General features: G+C 37.8%; 2 protein-coding genes across 3 annotated transcripts; one reads left to right on the forward strand and one right to left on the reverse strand.

Annotated features, from left to right (window-relative positions):
* The first annotated feature begins 1,027 nt into the window (after positions 1–1,027).
* tmem179bb (transmembrane protein 179Bb) lies at positions 1,028–6,360 on the forward strand. 2 transcript variants are annotated; one of them, XM_017492767.3, is made up of 6 exons: positions 1,028–1,132; positions 1,246–1,397; positions 2,420–2,616; positions 3,425–3,562; positions 4,356–4,434; positions 5,252–6,360. In XM_017492767.3, the coding sequence occupies exons 2-6, from the start codon at positions 1,299–1,301 to the stop codon at positions 5,393–5,395; spliced, it is 657 nt and encodes a 218-aa protein (XP_017348256.1). In that variant the 5' UTR covers positions 1,028–1,132; positions 1,246–1,298; the 3' UTR covers positions 5,396–6,360. The 2 variants fall into 2 exon arrangements, with proteins under 2 accessions (XP_017348256.1, XP_017348255.1); XM_017492766.3 differs by having other exon boundaries at positions 1,033–1,132; positions 1,283–1,397.
* Positions 6,361–7,302: 942 nt separating this feature from the next.
* On the reverse strand, positions 7,303–21,095 carry LOC108278956 (transmembrane protein 151A). Its single transcript, XM_017492768.3, has 2 exons — positions 20,486–21,095; positions 7,303–14,203 (listed from the first exon to the last, which is right to left on the reverse strand). Exons 1-2 carry the CDS (start codon positions 20,543–20,545, stop codon positions 12,581–12,583), a joined length of 1,683 nt encoding a protein of 560 aa, XP_017348257.1. The 5' UTR covers positions 20,546–21,095; the 3' UTR covers positions 7,303–12,580.
* Between the last annotated feature and the right edge of the window lie 14 nt (positions 21,096–21,109).

Below are 21,109 nucleotides of genomic sequence, written 5' to 3' on the forward strand. Positions count from 1 at the left end.
CATACTCTTAATACACACTCATACATATGTACTTTTTCTTCACAAAAAGAGTACATAGTTTCAGTGCATAGTATAAGTAGGTGAATTGAGATGCAGCAGGTGTGTTTCAGGCTGGATAAGTGTGTTTAATGGCTTGTTTTGTGCTTTACAGCATTGTGTGGGTTAAGATTAGGTTTATAGGATGCACTGGATCAGATCTGGCTCCATCTATTATCTCTGTTGTTGTCAAACCTCAAAATTAGTTCTGGTGCAAGAGGTTACCATAAAAAGGCAAATAATTAGTTGAATGAAGTCCACCTGTGTGCAATTAAAGTGTCACGTGATCTCAGTATAAAAATACCTGTTCCTGGAAGACCCCAGATTTTGTTAGCCAACATACTTAAATAAACAGCATCATCAAGACCAAAAGTATAATACAAAACAAACAAACAAACATTCAACATCCACCAAGCACCATGAAATCCATTATTTAAAATGGGAGGAAAAAAAGGAACAACTGTGTCTACAGAAGTTAGTGACTGGCTAAATAGGGCATTAGACAGAAAAGCAACCAACCAAAAGGCCAAATCTTAACATAATGCCGCCACCATGCTTCACTGTGGGGATGTTCTCAGGGTGATGAGCAGTTTTGGGTTTCTTCCAAACGTAGAGCTTAGCGTCGAGACCAAAAAAGTTCAATATTGTGGGCTATTTGGTGTAAGTTTATGACACTTCCCAATTAAGTCTATTTTGGTTCCAGGTTGTAACACTACAAAATGTTGAAAAGTCAAGGTAGTGCTTACTCATGCAAGCCAAATATTAAACATAAAAAAGAAAACTATGAATGTTGCAATAAGAGAAAGATATGCATGAATTATTTTGATTATTTTTCAACATAAAGCAACAACAACATGGGGTTGATGCTACATTTTCACTAGTTGTAAATTAGGAAATAAAAAAAGTCCATGTAAAATAGATTTTTCTGACAGTCTTGCTACTGACTCATGATTTGGCTTCTTTCCAGGTGATGGTTCATGAGAGTGGTGAAATCTGGAAGATCACTGCCTGTTTGTTATCCGCATAGAAGGGATGTGTGCATTGAGCTGACTGTTTTCACCATACTCGGCACATTCTTTCTGTAATAAGCATGCAAGTGAGTATCACCAGCTATCAACAAATGGGAAAGAGAGTGACATTGTTGCAGGGGACAGGGCTGGCATTAAAGAGACGCGTGCTCGAAGTCACTGTATTCATTTCTTCCTGGAGGAATGTCTGCTTGGGCTCAGTGTGTTTCTATCTGAAGGACAGAGCATGTGGGGATGATGGGGCTGCCATGGTTGCTGGCGCTCGAACTTGTGCTGCATGCAGGATCGTTCATGTGTGGAGTGATAACAGCTGCCTCTGTCACCATCACACAGGTACAACACCCTTCATATACAAACTCACACCTGTCATAAGTACAACTGTCCTATTGGGAGAAAAAGTTTTACTGGGTTTAGTGCATGAACTATCATGCTATAGTGTTGTACCATTTGTAATATTGGTTTTATTTTGCTACTGTATCCAGTAGGAGTGGCAATACATTTGCATTTAGCCTATATTAAAAAAAATGTAAATGCACATTTAATGGCATATTTGTCGATATACAGTGAATATATGTCCAGTATTTGACATAATGTAGTATACATAGTAATATAAACACATACAATGATACAAAGCCTAAACTTATGCATATATCTGTAACATGGAAAAGATTTGGGATTACATTTGAGGATTCCCACTTGAATGTTAATTTCATTATTTTGTCTATTTCTGTAGTCATCTAACTGAACTGAACTAATTTTGTTCTTAGACCTAATATTAATTTCAACTCTCAAAATTCCCTTTTAAATAATTCTACCCCTAGCATGTATATGTTAATGACTCTTTATATTCTGTGGTATGCCTTGCAGTACATGGAATCATTGACAGGGTCATGGGTGTAATTCTTGACAAAATAATTAACAAATGGATCAGAATGCTATTATTGCTTCTCAGTTTAAATAGACCATTATTTGTGATTTAATGTGATCTTTGGTCATGTGACTAACAACCTCCGGTTCCACATTAGGCTTTATGGGAGTCAGATGATGAACTCTCAATGGTGTGTGTGTATGTGTGTGTGTGTGTGTGTGTGTTTGTGTGTGTGTGTGTGTGAGAGAGAGAGAGAGAGAGAGAGAGAGAGAGAGAGAGAGAGAGAGAGAGAGAGAGAGAGAGAGAGAGAGAGAGAGAGAAAGAAAGAAAGAAAGAAAACAAGCTCCCTTATAAGTATCTTTTTTTTAAATCAGATCATTTTTTAAAAAGATTCACTATGCACATTTCAAATATAGTTTAATTTACATGCATATAGGTTTTGCTCACTACAAGATACTTCAAGTTAACATCATATATTGTACTGCAGGGTCATTTTACAGGACAGTGCATCCTCTATGGCAGTATCTACTTCAACACATCTGACCAGTCCTTGACAATAGAAAGATCCAGTCCTCCGTCAGTCTGCTATTTTGTATCAGCCATCTCCATGTGTGTGGCCATTTATTGCTTCGCCATCATTCTCTACTGGATCTATGCAAGCTGTGTGGATGATTACGTAAAAAGGTGAAGTCAGATCTAATGAGAAATTTTAATGGGAAAGTTTAATTTTCAATTGCTTGTATGACAGATTTGTTGGCCTTTTGCAGATCAGTAATACATTAAATCATCATATTTATTTGAGATTCCGGTGATAAACAACGAAGGAACAAAACACTATGGCTCATTCTGTTCTGGTAAAATAATCAACAATAAGGTCATGTGATGCGGCCTGACACATAGCTGAGCTTTCATTACCAGTCTGAAGTTCCTTATTTTCCAGTAACAACACATCCTGTATTTGTATTCCTCTTATACCAGCAGTTTGCCAGCATTTAGATTTTTTTGTATTAATTTAAGAATGACACATCATACATTTGATTTATAATTAAGTTTATTGTTGCAGAACATCCATGAAACAAGTTAGTTACTGTTATCACTTATGTTATGTTGTAAACAGTCATTCCCTCATTAGTGTCTCTTTTTCTTCTGTAACACAAACAAGAAAAACACAGCTTGTCATGTTACAGAGAAACTGCAATGCTGCAATACCCTCTGTCCTGCAGACTTTCCTGAGGCCGAAAACTTTGCTTTAATTATGAATATTACAAAGCGCTGACACTGGAGACTCCTTTCCCCAAAAAATCCTAAATAAACATCTCACAGACAACTTAAGCATATCAATGATTACACACATTGATTTTTTTTATGTTTACCAGCCACTGTTTTAGAAAATTAATCAATACAATCTGACAGATCAGATTAGAGAAGTTAGCAGTGCTCTGTGGTGTAATAGAAAATAATTCCTTTTGTGTCCTGTGTTTGTGTCCGTTAGGAGAAGTATGTGTCTGAATGTGTCCCTAGGGGTGTGTGTCCTCCTCCTGCTTTTTCACTTGGTGTCAGGGTGTATTTTAAGGGTTGGTAGAGATAGCCTGTGTCTCTCTGTCCTTCACAACAATTCCTCCATAAGCAGGTGAGTTCAACTAAGATGTTACTCTTGTTTTGAATAGAATTCACTGAATGTGTATTCTGTTGATTTATGGATCAGCAATAGTCTCCTCCCTAACAAGTCTGTCTAAAATTGACACTTGATGGTTAGAACATGCAATGGGGCAAATTGTTTCTATTTCTGCCATGGCTGCACAAATAATCATATTTTATTAATGAAGGACCACCAATTTATTTATTTATTTTAAATAATTAAACCTCAACTGCCTAATGGTAGATGTCTTTTGGTGAATTTGACTAATTAAATGATGAGATTGTCATCCATATAACTGTCCATTTTACTGCTTAGTGTAACAGTGTGTGTTTATTTTGAACACTTATATTAATATAGGTTTATACTTCACAATGAAATTTTTTTCTGTTGGTTTAAAATGATGAAAGGCAATAAAATTAACACAATAAACAGCATGCAAATTTGTAACAATTAATTTGAGTCATCTAAAAGGTTAAGAAAGCTAACATGGCAGTGAAGCTAATGTTCTTACTCTTTCTTATGATGCCATTTGTATTATTTAACAATTAAACAAGCTCCATTCACATTGCCCTCATTTGTTTGGCATCATATGAATTCATCATTCATCAAATCAACAGATTCAATACAGCTATTATGGCAGAATAATTTTGATAATACAATATTGCACATCTCATGTATAGTTCCTATTAATGCTAATTTACTAATGAATGAGTATGAATTTATACACAGAATTAATCTACATACTGATAATGAAATTAAATTACATTTGATATTTTGCTTTCAGTTGTAAGGAAGCACAGAATATGACATGGTCAAGCCCCTACATAGGGAGCGAATTTTACACAGAACTGCACAGTGCTGAGGTATCACACACACACACACACACACACACACACAAAATGCTATATGGCTTGTAAAAGTGTAACAACATTATATTATTATATACAATATATAATTAAAAGAAAGAAAAGTCTGACTTGAAAATTTGATGAGATTAGAAAAGAAAATGCATTTAGATTGTTAAATTTCTCAGATCATTGTTAAAAAAACAAAAAACATTTGAAAGCACATAATCTAAATTGCTAGTTGCTAGCCACCAGGTTTAGCACTTAGGTGGCGCATATACAGTAAGCTAGCATTATTGGTTATCCAAGTAGACTCTTGATAGCAAGCTAACTAAACAGATTAGTAGACTGGCTAGTAAGTAAATTAGCTATCTTTTTGAGATTTGAGTAGCAGTTTATAAATAAGTAGCTAGATACCTAACTAGCAAACTGAATGCTATCCTAGTGGTTATATTTTCAAATTTTTGCTAATTTGAAGTAAAATTTGTACAGCACAGTAGACTGAGGAGATGTGAAGTAAATGATGAAAAAGTGGTAGATGATCTATGTGCAGTATATGATTCAGATCCAAGCAGAATATTATATGGGGCGCCAGGAAAACTAGGACAAACATTGCATAGACAGCAAAAGCCAGACACCTCATGCTTGTATGTATGTCAGATATGAAAAACTGTGAAGATTCATTTTCCTCTTAATGATATTTTGTAAGAAATGCAGGGCTGATTTATAAAAGAGCCTTATCAGGACATTCAAAAGTTGTAGTTCTCAATTGTTTATCACGACACACTCTTACTATGACTATTAACCTGATGGCTGATCATCTTTTTTTCCTCAGAAGTCAGTGTGGGTGAGTTTCTTCTTCTGGCTGTTGGTTGTGGCAGTTGTGGTGGTGCAGAGACGCCAGGCTCTTAGTGAGGAGGACCAATGGAGCTGTGATGAGACCGAGCCCTTCCTCCACCGCCCGGCTCGAGTCCTGTGAACCCCACCACAAACCCACACCTCAACATGTGGCGCACAGCATTAAGGACTGACTAGATGACCTGTCCAGAAGAAATCTGGAGAATTGAGGTGGCTGAATCCACACTCTCACCCAAAACATAAGTTAAAGATTGTCTGAAAAGCTTGTTTGTATTTTTCCCCACAAGAAAGAATTTGTAATTTAAAACTATATTATGAATTTTTTATGAACATTTTGGTAAGCACAATATGTGATCAATATATTTCAGTCAACCGTAAATTGAGAAATATATATTTTATAGCCATTCCACATTCAGACTTAAATGCATATTGAAGAAATGGACTTACTTCCTGCAGAGGACAGAATGACACTCTGCAGGGGGAAGTAAATATATATTTATTTATTAAAATGTTGTGCTAAAAGGGTGCTTTGTAATTAATAGAAGGAAATTTAAAAGTCTAACATTCCTACCAAGGATCATATAGCATCATATTTGATATTCAAACCTCCAAATAAGCAAATCCTACTTATAACTAGATAGATTACCGTCTTCTTTTCATGCACAGAAAAGGACAATATTCTTGTCAGACATGTTTTTGTCCTCTAGGTGGTCCCGACTTTTTTTTTTTTTTTTTTTTTTTAATGTATGTGTGTGTGTTAGGGTTAGGGTTAGATTTTACTGCCGCTTTTTTCAAAAATTTGCAATGCCAAGTTGTTGTTTTTTTTGTGGAAAACTACTTGAATTGGTGAAATTTGAATTTCACAGTGATGTTTGTTGGTAAACGAGACCATTTAGTTGTACTCATGTTTGATGCACAGGGATCGAAGAGGGCTTTGGCCGAATGCATGTTGTGATGACATCAAAAGACACATCTTGGCCCAAATGTGCAGAAAATCGGTAATTTAGAAAAATTTGCAAGATCCCTGGTATACTGCGGAGTTTACTTGATCTTGCATTAATTTCAGCAATCGTAAAATCCTGGAGGGTCTGAAAAATGTGAACTGAAGTCTGAAATTTTGGGCCAAGTGAGCCAATTTTGCTGATTTTTCAAAGGTATCAAATTAGAAGTATAGAAAATCACAAGTCACACCTTTAATCTTTTACTACTATTATGCATACATTCACCACCCAGTACCTGTTTAACCACTTATGCTAATACAGTATAACAGAATCCTACAAAAGTTCACGTTTGAAAATAAACTTCTTAAATAGGACAATGTTCCTGTCTTATTGTGTCATTTCAGTCTTGATCATGGCTTCCGCTGAAAGAGGTCAAGTTCTGCCACATGCAGCTGCTTACTGAGCTTGTGTGTGTGTCTCTCCTTGGCTGTAAAGGCTACATTAGTGTCCATCAGCACCTCTAGGGTTTTGTTTATTTCGGTCATATCCTGCTTGGTGAGGGAGCTGTGCTGGTATAGGCTCTGACTCTCCTCCCTAAGCTGAGTAGCCTCAGCAACCAGAGCAGCTATTTGCATTCGATATTTGATACTGCTCTTGTAGCTGTGCAGCCAACATTAGCAGACTCTCCAATCACTGCTCAGCTTCATTAGAGCCACAGGAGCAAGAGAAATATATGCTAGGTGTCTCACAAACAAGCCTTCATTCCTGTTACTAGGAAAACAAGCTTGGTATTCCCAGAGATACTGTGACCTAAATCTCTAATGGCATAAATCAGTGAAAACAACAGCTTACTGAGAAGCTTAAATCATGTGCATCCTAAACAACTCCTCACACACTAAAACTAAGCCTTTATACACTTCAAACAAAAAAAGAGTTTATTTCTATTATGAAACTCTCATTATGTCCATGTTATTTAACCTTAGAACACAAGCCTGACTAAGTATATTATCACTTCTCTTGATTTAGTTCTGAACAACACCTTCATATGAACATAATAATGTTGTTTCATTGATTGTACTCCTGTACAGAACCCACCCAGTTTATCAGTTTCCCATTCCAAGTAAGCAAACTCCACTTACCAGAGAAGCAGACTTGATGTACTGTTATTTTATTACTGCAGTCTCTTGTCCTTGTCTGTCCTCCATACATCCAAAAGTAATTTCCAGTGCAACTGAGCCGCTATTTCTCCCAGGTGTGCAAGCATTTTTTCCCTTATCTTTCCTCTCTCTCCCTCATTTGTCATATCTCATTGTCATTAGTGGAGTGACTACAACAGCATTGCCCTTCATGCACAGATTAGAAGAGACTGAGACAAAAAGGTGGGAAGGGAAAGCCCTACAGTATACAGTAGAATTTTTTTTTCTGCCTATCCATGCATGTTAATACAAATAAACAAGAATCTTTCAGTAAATATCAATTCATCCATAATATATCACTTCTATTAATTCTCAAAACCATCACAATACAGCAACTGTGTCTTTTCCAGGTAAATAAAGAAGTTGAAACTAATCTGTTTAAAATAAATTACCGCATATAAACAGAATGACATAAAAAAAAACAACACTTAAGCAGATCAACATTTAAAGAAAAAAAAAAAAAACTCAGCAGGATGTCCTCCATAAGTTTTGATCCTAACCTACAAAACAGCTTGATCACCGACTAAACTAATCACTCAGAAACACTCCAGTAGTAAAATGCAATGAAATAAGTAAGGAGCTTAACAAAAGTATAAAGTGACTGTTCACATTTTTTTGGGTGAACAGGCCTGGCTGTCAGGTACAGATTTACATTTCTCAGATTCTCAACTGCATAAATTTCCTATTAGTTTAACTCTGATTACTGAACAATTGCTGAATACATGCTGAATAATATGTTTAATATGAATATTATGCTTTAGAATAAATAACTCAGTGGGACTTTACAGGGTTATCTGACATTATTTATCATATTACAATTATCAATTAACAATTCATGAACGTCCTTATTAATGCATAGTAATGTTAATCATTAACACTAGTATTGATTAATATTTGTTTAGCTGTTAAATAAAAATAAACACCCCCTTAACTAGGGATGCACCGAATGTTCGGCAACCGAAATTATTTGGTCAAAAATAGCAAAAAAAGCATTTTCGGTGTTTGGGCAAATAAGTGAAAAATCCGAAAAAAATTTTACCGAACAATGACGTGTTTGATGATGCGACAAAATAGCCTAGCAACCAGAGTGAGACGCGCGAAAGTCACGACCTCGATGAGGGGGCGCGCGCATGTAGGAGCTACATGCACGAGCTTCGTGCTCTTCGGCCGTTTACTGTGGACAGTAAACGTGCGTTTGTTTTGTTTCTGTTCCGGAGTATTCTGTCACGTTGCGAGACGTAAGGGAGTAGAGTACGAAAGCAGGTAAAGACGTATTTATTTAAGGGCAGGCAGACAAATCCAAATCGTAATCCAAAAAACGTAGTCAAGACAGGCATAAACGGAGGAAAACCAGGAATCAAAGTCGTGGTCACAGAAAACAGGGTCAAAACACAAAACAAGAAACATGAACTAGTACTATGGACTGGGAGCGGAAAAACCAGCGGGGACTAAATTAACTAATCTATAGTTTAAAATAACTAAATCTATCACGGTACATAACATTAACAACATATCTACTATAATACTCCGCGAGGTGTACAGGGACGCGAGCGGTATATATCCCGAATATAATCAGCCGTATAGAACCGATTATAACCATTTTTTGCACTCGATGCACCTTTTAATGCACATTTTTGTTGTAGGCTGCAGAGTGTTACATTCTTTCAGCAGTCAGTTATAGGCCTAACATCGGCTATTCAAGGGGGGCTCAAAGATGACCACATCAAAATATTTTTATTTTACTCATTTATTTATTTAAAGTTATATTGTGCCTTGTTGATAGCCTATGCCTGCTGGAATGAAAAAAAATGTTCAGTGTTAAATAAATATTTTGAAATTGTAGTTTTTGTAATTGATTTTCTTCTTTGAAAAGCTAGACAAAATAGCAAAAAGCACATTTTGACTATTTCATTTATGCAATGGTGAAAAAAATGGCAAAATAAATGGAAAAAAACGCGAAAAAACGTGCTCGGTATTCGGCATTCGGACAAGTTTTTCATTATATTCGGTTTCAGCTTCGGCCGAGAATTTTCATTTCGGTGCATCCCTACCTTTAACTAATGTAATTCCATTCTTACCTAAAAAGCAGTCCACATAAATTAGCATCAGTTAAATTAAATCTTCATAAACATTTTTTCTCAATCATCTTTGAGTAATTCATTTGACTAGTTAAAATATTAATTTCAAGAATTTCCAAAAAAAATTTTATTATTATTAAAATTGGAGCTGAACATTTTATTGGAAAATATGAGTTATTGTTGAACATGTAACAGAAAAGCATTATTGCATCATAAAATATGAGAGCCTGTCAAGTTTCAGTATGCAAACACCCGGGGAAATTATTGGTGCATTTAGGTTTGGGAGAGTTTCCAATTTGCATATTCATAGGAACTAGGTTTCTTCACAACAATGTAAAGTCAGCATAAAGGTGTTTTTTAGTTGTTTATCTTTACCTTTACCTTTTTGCTTTCTAATTAAAAACATGCTGTAACAAGTGTTGATAATCAAATAATCTCCCATCATTGGGTGTAAATGTTGGGTCTCCATAAGGCTCACCTATGAATTCTGTGCATTTACCATGAAGAACATAAATTATGAGACCAAATGATGATTTTCACATGAAAATATGACATTACTTAATTTGATCAGTTTACTTTTTCTTTTCTTTTTTTTTTTTAATACTTGAGTACATTTAAAAGTATCAAAAAAAAGTATTTCAAAGTACCTTTTGACTTTGAATAACTAAATTTTTTCGCTGGACACTGTTTCAAGTAAGATTTTGACACACTATTTTTACTTTCACTAAAGTATAATTTCTCTGTACTTTTTCCACCCCCTAGCAAACAGCATAATAACAACAACCGTAACTCATAGTGTTGCAGTGGTTAACAAAATAACTACTCATTAAACACATTTCTATGTGTTTGACTTTATTTATATGACCCCCAGAATAACCATTGTTATCATCATCACCATCAACATCATCATCATCACAGAAATAAGGTTCAGTGCTAGTGGAAGTTTTAGTAATAACTAGCCTAATCCTAACATTCACACTAGCAAGCAATAAAGCAACAGATGACCATTCAACATGTGAATTGAGATTTTTACACTTATATTCTATGCAAATTAGATATGACTCAGTAAAATGATGAATCCGAATGCCTGGTTTGAATTATCCAGTGAACCAATCCGATAGCACATATGATCCAACATTTCTTCAGTTCCCCACTCAGAATTTTACTTCCTACATATAATTAGTTTATATTTAATGTCTGACAAGCAACAGTGGAAGAAACCCATGGCCACCTATAACCACAGCTTCATCTTATCCTATCATGTCGATGTGTATAGAGATATTATTAAGAAGAAGAATAACATTTGGAAGGAAGTTGCAGAAAATTGGTTGTTGGCACAAACAGCCAATGTTCACACTGATTTGTGCATTATTTCATTTGTTTTTCCACTTGTAAGCTTTAGAAGCTACTAATATTTACTACCTTTCTCATCAGAGCTAAAAATAAAAAAAATAAAAAATGTTGGATATTACAGGTGGAAACAGTAGCAGTTGCTACATATCCACAAGAGACAAACTACAAGCGACAAGAGTGACTTATTGCTTGCTAGTGTGAACATAGGATAATAGCAATCCTGCTGACAAAATAGTGATGCATTTGAGGCTTCTTGTTGACAGCCCAGATTTTGCTGCAGAATAAATTCCTCTCAAATATGCGGGCCTCTGCTGTACATTCATTCACTCTGTGATGAGTTTCTCAACAGTCAGTCTTAGTTCACACCCTTCCCTGTACTGTTTGTAAATCGTATTACTTGTGCTTGCTAGTGAGGCTACACTATGTGCAGATGCTCATCTGTGTCAGTAAACTTGGACTCAAGCTGATTTGTGTCTAATGAACTGTTAATCTTGGACAGTGTAGCTCTGGATCATGACTTGTGTTTTATACGCAATTGTGTGCTTTCATTAGTGACAGTCATTAGACATTGAAGTAATCTATATTTTTTTTCAATGAATCATCAACATACTAAAGGACAGCGTTCTATAAATGTAACAAAGAAGCAGTACAGGGGCAGGTGATGTGAAGAGTGACATATGAGATTGTTTTTATACTAATGTTACATTTTACATACTTCTCCTTTAACATTGTTATCATTTTACACATTTCCTCCCAAGTCCAGACTATGCAAATCATATATGTCTATGTGACTATGCAAGTTGAAAAATAATGCTGTATTATAGCTATGTTCAGTTTTACTTTTTCTAGCAGTAGCTGAATAGAAACACCTTTAAGGACAACAACAGTGTCATGAGCACCAAGCTTTGTAAAGCAATGTAAGCAATTAAAACAAGTCTGAGACAATACAGTTGGTTGGAGCACAAATACAAACAGCAAAGGACTACCATCAGTCTACATGCTCACTTAACAAATCTTTTCCAGCCCTCTTTCATTCCCCATTAAAAAAGTATTCTTTTCCCCTGAGATCTTTTGACTTTGTTTCAATCTGCTCTGATTTCTTTAAAGAACTGAACTTCTTTTATACAGTATAACTACTGTTACACTTCTGGTTTTACAATGGCATTATGCAAATGTCTGCATGAACTACATAAATTTTTAACTTGCTAGGTGTGGAATGTCTTCACTAAGTGATCAGGTACAGTGGTCCAAGTTTCCATGTAAACTACAATACTCCTAGAGTAAAAGATTACATGGACAAATTCAGCTTTTATTTCAGTTTTCATGATGCTGTTGCAAGGTATAAAATAACGATACTGATATGTAATTATTCATGCTTATTAGAATTTTTTTTTTTTTTCCTAAAACGGTCAGTTCATGTCAACTTGACATGAGACAGATTGACCTACATATATCTCATTTTTATTTAAACCCTACATACACTCGCTGACATCTGAGTCATTATTCATTTCTACTCTCATTTTTAAAGCTGACAGTACATGTTTTCTCCAATCAGTTTTCATCTTATATTTAGCCTATATACTGTCTGTTCCCTAGGTACAAGCTCTATTTTCTTCCATGATCCCCCATCTCTGACCCTGTTTCATCTGTTTGATTCACTTACCTGAGGTCCTTCTACATGCAGTCTATACACACCAGTGCAAACTTTCTAATCTACATTCCCAACTAAACCCAGCCATTATCCTGTATCAATATCCCGCCCCCCATGACAGCTCTCTTCTCCATGAATGATCAACACAGGAAAGTACAGAGCATCTTGATAGGCTGGTGGCCTGTCTCTCTCCTCTCCTCTGGCCTCGCCATTTTCTATGTCATCTCCCTGCCTCTGCCGTCGTTCCTCAACCTCACTGTTCTCCTCATCCTCCCCCTCTAGAACGCCCCTTCTCTCCTCATCTGACCCACGGAACCCCAGGCCCAGAAAGCCACCTCCCTCTTCCCCTCGTCCTGCCAAACCTCCTCCGAGACTCCTTGAGTGAAACAGGCAGGTATGACGGTTTCGGGTGGTGTGCAAGCGTCCCAGGGAGAAGCCGCTGCGACTCAGTGTCAACCTTCCTCCTGCTCTGATGGGAAATGAGTTTGCCCCTACAACCATGTTCCCTCTAACCCATGAAGGCAGAGATGAGCTGCTTGTCGTCCTCCGACACCGAGGGCAACTCTGGAGGAAGTAGCTGGAGTTGCGTCTCATTTGGGCTGCCATTGCAACAGACAACGGTGTGTTTGGGTTGATGTCCAGGTCCATTAACAAGGCCTCTGAGTAGCTGGGCACTATTTGCTGGTTGCAGCGAATGTGCCATTCCAGTTCAGTTATGTCCACTGTGTTTACTCGTGATATGACGTGCAAAGTGGGTCCTCCAGAGCCACGCTCGAAGCCTGTCTGATAGTTGTCTCTATTTTCATTTTCATTGGCATCTTCATTCTCACCAAACAGCTTCTCAACGTGATAGTGGACATAGGCTGTGCGGTACTCAACCACTACGCGGAGTGGCCAGGAGAGCAGCAGAGCAGATGCAAGCCAGTATACACAACGTCGTGTGTACCAAGGTGGTCGAGCAGGATCTGGGAATGCCAGCATGTGCTCCCTAAAGTCTACATTTTTCAGGTGCATACCCTCCCGTGCTTCCATGTAGTCATCCAGACCTTCATTATCACCAAAGAAGCGTGCTCGCTGTGTAAGGTAGGCGGTCTCTGCACGAGCACTAGCAAAACTGAAGCACTTAGTGAAGCGCATCCGTGTTACTGGGTGGTCTAGTAAGCCCTGCAGCTCTTTGGACACATCCTTGACACCATGCCGCGAGTAGTCAAACTCAGAACTGGCGGTGTGTGTGTTGACCCGTTCATGGTATACCTGTGTGGTGGTGTAGGCATCTCCATTGCGGTAGCGTGTCACTTGCCTGGTCCGCCGTACATAATGATAACTGATGGCCTTCCACCAGATGCATGGTGTGGCCTGCTGCAGGCGCTGGATCCTGTCATACACCTGACTGATCTCCACTTTAGCCAGGTTGGCTGTTTTGGAGTAGCAATGCCAGCACTCTACCAGGTAGACGACATAAAGCATGGCAAGGAAAGCCACAGGGATGTAGACATATCCGTTGGAGCAGGGACTATCGTGGTAGAGCCGGGCTCGGTCGCCATAGTAGTAGGCAGGGCCTTGGTCATCAGAAGCCATGACGGTGATGCGGTAGAGGGAGCACCAGCCTAGTGTGCCAAAGCATCCGTACATGAGCAGGGTCAGTAACAGGCACTTCCAATGAGACTCCCGGCACAGAGAACCGCTTAAGGACTGCTTGAGAGGACGTTGCTGTAGGTGGGAAGTGGGATAGGGTTTAGAGAGGTAGGGATGGACAGTGTAAAGTCCAGAGGTTTGAATAGAGGATAGTGATTAGTAGAGATGTGAATGAGTTAGCATAAAGAGTGTTTGAAGGGTGTAGGAAAGGAGAGGGAGAGAAACAAGAAAGGTGTAGAAGTTAATATAATGTTATGTGAGAAATAAACACAATGCACAATTTGTTGAGTGATTCAGTTGTAAAAAAGGCATGTATATTATTTGCATTGGAAATACATGACCAAGTGGGAAGCACTCTCAAATTTTTTGACACATAGCTCAGACAAATAACTCGGTGAAATGTACTTTTCCCTTCCGCAGTAATTGACTTTTCTCCACCAGTCTCTTGTGGGATGAATACATTTCCTGACTGCTCGTAACTCAAGCCAAGCCTGCTTTTAACATGCTCTGCATCAGTGAAGAGAGGGAGCACTGAATGCTTTTAGACGCATCAATGCATTATCATAAGAAGATGTGGCTGCCTCTCTGCTGCCACTTCTTGCCCTAGTGGCATTTTCAAGGTACTGCATTTGCTGCTTTCAATTACAGCGTGAAGAAAAAATAGACATGACATAATGGCTTGAAACAAACAAATACAGGTGAAAAGGTGCATATTCTCCACACAGTCAATACTCATAACCAGTATAGAAGGACCATATCCTTTTCGCTGGATGCTCTCAGACACCCACTCTCTCTTTCAGATGTGTAAACATGCACGCACGCACACACACACACACACACACACACACACACACACACACACACACACAAATCTGCTAACAGTCAGAGCAATGCCCTTGCCATGAGAGACTGCAGCACTTAATGGCCAGCTACAGTCCAGGACAGGATGTGATAGCCTGTGCTTTTCTTGGCACCGGTGCAAAAGTTTAATTGTTCTAGTTTACCAAGGACACAACTGCAAATGGTGATGTGTGCAACAGAATCCAATAGGACAAACTTACGGTAAACTTGAAAGTTATCTCTAGTTTTTGCACTGTCCACTATGAAAAGGGTATGTTATAATCCCATCCTTCATACTGAATACATTCTGTCAGTGTTAGAATTACATTTCCCCAATCGTAGTAGGCTATATTAAGGAATATATGTGTCTCCATTGTTATTTATCCATAAATAGGACGTACTGAATTCAAAGATATCCTTACATAATGATCTCCAAGTTCATAACAACAGGCTACAGTGCCCTCCACTAATATTGGCACCCTTGGTAAATATGAGCAAAGAAGTTTGTGAAAAATTATCTTTATTGTTTAACCTTTTGATATTTTGTTTAAACAGTAAAAAAATTCTAGGTTCTCATGGATATCAAACAATTGCAAACAAAAAATTATTTGTTAAATATAGGTGTGTAACAATTAACAATTACAATTAACAATCACAGACACCCCTATGAATTCATATGAGAAAAATATATTTGAAGTATATTCCCACTGATATTTTACATTTTTTGTACACCTGGGTGACTAGGAACAGGAAATTGTTCAACCATGACTTCCTGTTTCACAGGGGTATAAATATGAGGTAACACTTGGGCCAAATGCCCTTAATCATTCATAACAATGGGTTAGACCAAGGATCTCCAAGGATCACAGCTCGAGAATTGCAGAAGTTAGTTGCATCTTGGGGTCAGAAAGTCTCCAAAACTACAATCCGAAATCACCTACATCACCACAAGTTGTTTGGAAGGGTTTCAAGGAAACAGCCTCTACTCTCATCAAAAAATAAACTCAAGCGTCTTCAGTTTGCCAGACACTACTGGAACTTCAAATGGATTCGGGTTCTATGGTCAGATGAAACCAAAATAGAGCTTTTTGGCAATAAACACCAGAGGTGGTTTTGGCACACACATAGAGGTAACCATATGGAAAAATACCTCATGCCCACCGTTAAATATGGTGTTGGTTCTTTAATATTTTGGGGCTGTTTTTCTGCGAGATGACCTTGATATTTTGTTACGATACATGACATCATGGACTCGATCAAGCAGATATTAAATGAAAACCTGACTGCCTCTGCCAGAAGGCTTAAAATGGGCCGTGGTTGGATCTTCCAGCAGGACAATGATCCAAAGCTTACATCAAAATCAACACAAAAATCTGACCACAAAAACAAGTTCCTGCCATGGCCATCCCAGTCCCCTGACTTGAAACCCAAGTCAGGGGACTGGGATGACAATGGGATGACACAGGGTGACAATAACTGTTGCACACCTATATTTAACAAAGATAATGTTTTATATACCTGTGTTTTGTTTGCAAGTGTTTGATAGCTATGAGAGCAGTGAATTTTTGTGAATGTTTTTTTTTAACAAAGATCAAAAGGTTAAACAATAAACACAATTTTTCACAGCCTTCTTTGCTCATATTTACCAAGGGTGCCAATATTAGTGAAGGGCATCATACATTATCATTGATTAGACACTGAGTGGATGCTCGATAATGAAAAAAGTAGAGTACAACAGTAGGACAGTCAGATAGTAAGAAGAAGCCTATGCTGTAAGAAAAAAAATGTCCTCAGCGGCAACAACGATATTCTCTGGTAAACACTTCTGGAATGTTCTATCATTAGCACAATTTGATTACACCCTGACATGGTGATTTGGAACAAGTGCATGAATAGTGTATATAAACCTGACCGCCAGTTCAGAGCCACTCTAATAGGGTAAATTATTTAGCTGCTCAATAAGAATCTGCAGCCTTGGAAGTTGATGCGAATGCTTTTACATGAGGGGCACCAGAGTGCTGAGTGCTTGAGTCAGAAAGAGAGAATAAATGAGCACAAACGTGCACAGTGTGTGTATATGTGTGTTACTGAGGTATTATTTGACTTTACACAGATGCATGCTATAAAAAATAAAATCACTGTAACCCAAAGAGATTCCTGGTGGTTTTGTAGAACATGCAAAAGTTCCTAATAATATTTTTATAATGTTTTCACAATGGAAAGAGTCCCTGTGGTTTGACATGACTTTTAGATGATAGTTTGATGGTTTTCCAGTGGACTGTAAAAGTATTCTGCATGAATCTTCTAGTCTCTGTTGGTGACCTTGTGGTTACACCCTGTGGTCTAATGATTTGGAATGATGCTGCAAATCAGACTGCTCAGCAAGGAAACGGGAAAGCACTGGTGTATAGCATTCATGGTTATCCAGCTAACATACAATACAAATCATATGGCTATGTAGCCCGATCAATAAACTTTATGAAGAATTCAAACTATTAGATCTTGACTGCAACGTGTTTAATAAGCGTGGACAAGAAAGAGAATTAAAACCATTAGTTATGGCATGTCTTTCAAAACATCACTTTTAAGGATCCTTGAATATAATTTTAAACCAACAGAAATGATCTAAAAAGAAATAAACAACATTATTACATGTTTAATTGCCAGGATTTATAAATACATATGTATATGAATAGTCCATTTGGAACCACACCCATGTCCTCCTTATACAAACAGGTAGTTGGCTAGTGAACTGCTAACAAACTAGCAATAAACATAGATAGCATTTCAGTACTTGGAGTCTCAGATTCTGTTGTCATTCTCAGAAATGTATTTGACAGGCAATACCTGTCAAACATACCACAAATACAACAATTATATTCATGACTAACATTAACAAACCTAGCAAGCTTAGCACTAAGTACACAGGTTCCACAGCTAAAGGTTTCTTGTTACCATATTTCAGGAGTACTTTAAACTAAGAGCAGAGTATTGTGGGATGAAGGACAAAGCCTTTCTCTCATATCATAAAATATTCAGGTGAACAGGCACTGGGATTGAAATGAATCTCTCTTCATGACAGAAAGCATATAATTATCCACCAGCTAGTCTGAACATACAGAGTTTGTCAGTAAAAGGGTTATAGTAAACTAGGAAAGTATATAAGTGTTTTAATTAATAAGAAGAGATGCACTCTTGCATTGCTAGACTGCCCACTCAGCATATCTGCTATCTCTATCTCATATGGGCACTACACCACAAAAGCCTAAAAGCAAACACACACCCCAACCGGAGTAACATGCATCAGAGAATTCAGAGATTTTGAAAAAAATAAAAAATTAACGATAGCTGTTACTGGCGTTCTAGTGAACAGTATTCATATGATTGTAAGTGTTACATAAAAATTACTTTTAAAAACGCAATAATATAATCCTAGACCTTGGTGTCTCCCAGTCTATCGATTGCTATGTAACATAATATGCGCTATTAACTGAGTAACATGAGTATGAGTGAAGGAGTCGCTCCTAGGTTCAGAGCTTGACATGAAGATCACACAAGATGAGGCAATATGACAATTATACCTCTGCCTTGAAATAACTTGCTTCTAGATATTACTGTTAGGAATGCTGAGACTAGCATATTGAAATTTGACATATGCAATGCTTCTGAATCCTTAAAGATTTCTAAATTATTTTAAAATGATGACATTAAACATTACACAGTGTCCTGACATTGTGTTCTTACTGACCAATGTGCCAGTTATAAGGCTGAAAAAAGACAGACCTATAAATAATGTCAATAAAAGTGCAGGTTGAATCAAGGACTGGGAGGCAGAGAAAGAATAAGAGAATGAGTGAGCAAAGTGAGATGTTAAAATGACCTTGCTACACTCTCAATATACTCAATATATTCAAATCTTTGAATGTAAGAGGTTAATCATTGAGCCAACATGATGAAACGAAAAGGCAAAAGAACATATCACTACATGTGAAAATACTACAATGGTAAAATACAAAAAAAAATAATAATCTGCTTCACTGTTAGTTAAAGTCCCAATAATAAAATCCTAAGGTTACAAGTCTTTTTTTTAAACTAACCCTTCTCCATTAGCTTGCATTAGCTTTGCTTTTTGGCAAATCAATTACATCCATCCATAATAGATTCCAAGCAGACACATTGTATGCCAATACTGACTGTAGCTAAGGTTTTGTCAAAGGGTTGTCTATGTTATGGTCCTTAGACAGTGCATTACAAGAATTATAATTTCTTAATAATGCATGACCCGAAATGAATGGATCTTCCAATAATGTCAGGAAACGGCTGTCAGACATACCTGCTCATATCAACATGTCACTCAGCATATAATGGGACCCAATCCAATTTTTCAGTCTTGACTACTTGGTTTGCTTTGTCAGTTGAGATACTTTTATGATAATAAAAAGCAGTGTGCAAGTTCAAGTGGTCTTATTTCATCCTAAACATGTTGATATCATAACATTCCAGTATTTTGGGTTGTATGTAGGCAGTACCACAGTACTATAATTTTTGGATTTACATACCCACTCTAGATATGGCGAATTTTGGAAAAAGTCGGTGCAGAGCATGTTAAACAACCATAAAGCGAGTGACATTACACAGTCCGATAAAAACCCATGAAGAAATTTACAGAAATGTATTAACTCAGATTTCAGTGTTCAAATTATCCACTGAATATACACCAACAGGAGTACACTAAATGCCATTCATGAACCGTTTAAAGTTACTTAAAGATTTTCTTGGTGCCACAGTGGGCAGAATGAACACGGTGTTCAGATTTATGGTGGAAAATTATGACTCAGTACATTGTGGAACCATCAAAAGGTAGATATGGTAAAATAAATAAATAAATAAATAACCCCATCACATTTTCAACACTTTCAATTTTAGCTGTGGTTTCCATAACTACTGAGAAGGTGGCGAGATGCCTGTAGTCCCGCCCCTTTTGTAAACAAGCCATTACTCAAAATCATCTAAACTGGGGGAGATCCTCCTTATGCATTGATCAAAGAATACAGATAATAAGTAATAACATGAGCTACGCTGTCATGGCCGACACATTTAGCAGGCTAAACTAAAACAGCAGACGCACAGTGACTTGCTGCGTGTAGAATCGTTCTTGATGAATCATCTAGACTGTTTGACATGGAATAACGTCAGAAAATGGGTTTGTTGTCGTTTGACTGTCGGCATAATACACTGGCATGCATTCCTGTAAAAGGTTCATGCATGCTCCATTTGGCCATCTGCATTATCCCAGGTCAATAACAAATAGGTTATCCAAATCAAGCTTTAAAAAATATCTGCTTTATTCAACATTTATGATCTCTGTAAACTATTACAGGAAGCGCATATGTTACAGTGTGTTGGGCAACAGTAATGGCGCATCCTGCATTTTCTCATTTAAAAAAAAAATAGCATGGCATAACTCACAAAAAAAACTATTATTTAGTAGCCTATACGAGCACTTTCACTCCTTACCTCTTCCCGTCCACCCCCGTTCAGTGTGGGCGCCTCTCCGGTCACCGTCACCCCCTGCATCCTCAGTCGTTTTTCTCTTTTTGACTTGCATATATTATTATTGTTGTTGCTGTTGCAATGCCCTGGGTCCAGACTGTCCTCCGGTCCAGCCTCGGGACCTTCCTGCCGGGATGCGTCTCACCCCATCTGAAAGAAAGCAGGCGACGTTTCTCCGAAAATAATCTGCCATCCGCGCGGTGGATAACATGCGACTCTCTTCACCAGAAATGATCGTGTCCTTGCCTTCCCCTTCACATCACCAGGCCAAACCTGAGCGTGTTATTCGCTATAGGTTAGGAATATATGGGTATCCCTGAAAGCACGTGCAAGTCAAAAAATAACAGGTAACAGGTACCGTTACGCTTCACTTCCTCTGCGCACGTACACAGCCACAGCAGTCGCGCGCCTTCCAGAAATCGCGCGTGCACTTGGTGATCCCTCTCTCTCGCTCGCACACTCTCTATCCTGAAACATTCGCACTCTACCGTAATTTAATTCTTAGGCTTATTTGAAGCCTATATGTTTTCGTCGCGTCCTCCCAACACCCCTTAAACTAACTGCGCTTACCTGATCGGTCACGCTCGC

This window comes from Ictalurus punctatus, chromosome 18 (assembly GCF_001660625.3).
Source record: "Ictalurus punctatus breed USDA103 chromosome 18, Coco_2.0, whole genome shotgun sequence".
Lineage (NCBI taxonomy): Eukaryota > Metazoa > Chordata > Actinopteri > Siluriformes > Ictaluridae > Ictalurus > Ictalurus punctatus.

Coding starts and splice junctions, on each gene's coding strand:
- tmem179bb (XM_017492767.3), top strand. CDS start 1,299: ATGATGGGGCTGCCATGGTTGCTGGCGCTCGAACTTGTGCTGCATGCA. Junction 2,617..3,424: donor GTGGATGATTACGTAAAAAG/GTGAAGTCAGAT, acceptor TGTGTCCGTTAG/GAGAAGTATGTGTCTGAATG. Junction 3,563..4,355: donor AACAATTCCTCCATAAGCAG/GTGAGTTCAACT, acceptor TTTTGCTTTCAG/TTGTAAGGAAGCACAGAATA.
- LOC108278956 (XM_017492768.3), bottom strand. CDS start 20,545: ATGCAGGGGGTGACGGTGACCGGAGAGGCGCCCACACTGAACGGGGGT. Junction 14,204..20,485: donor ACGGGGGTGGACGGGAAGAG/GTAAGGAGTGAA, acceptor TCCCACCTACAG/CAACGTCCTCTCAAGCAGTC.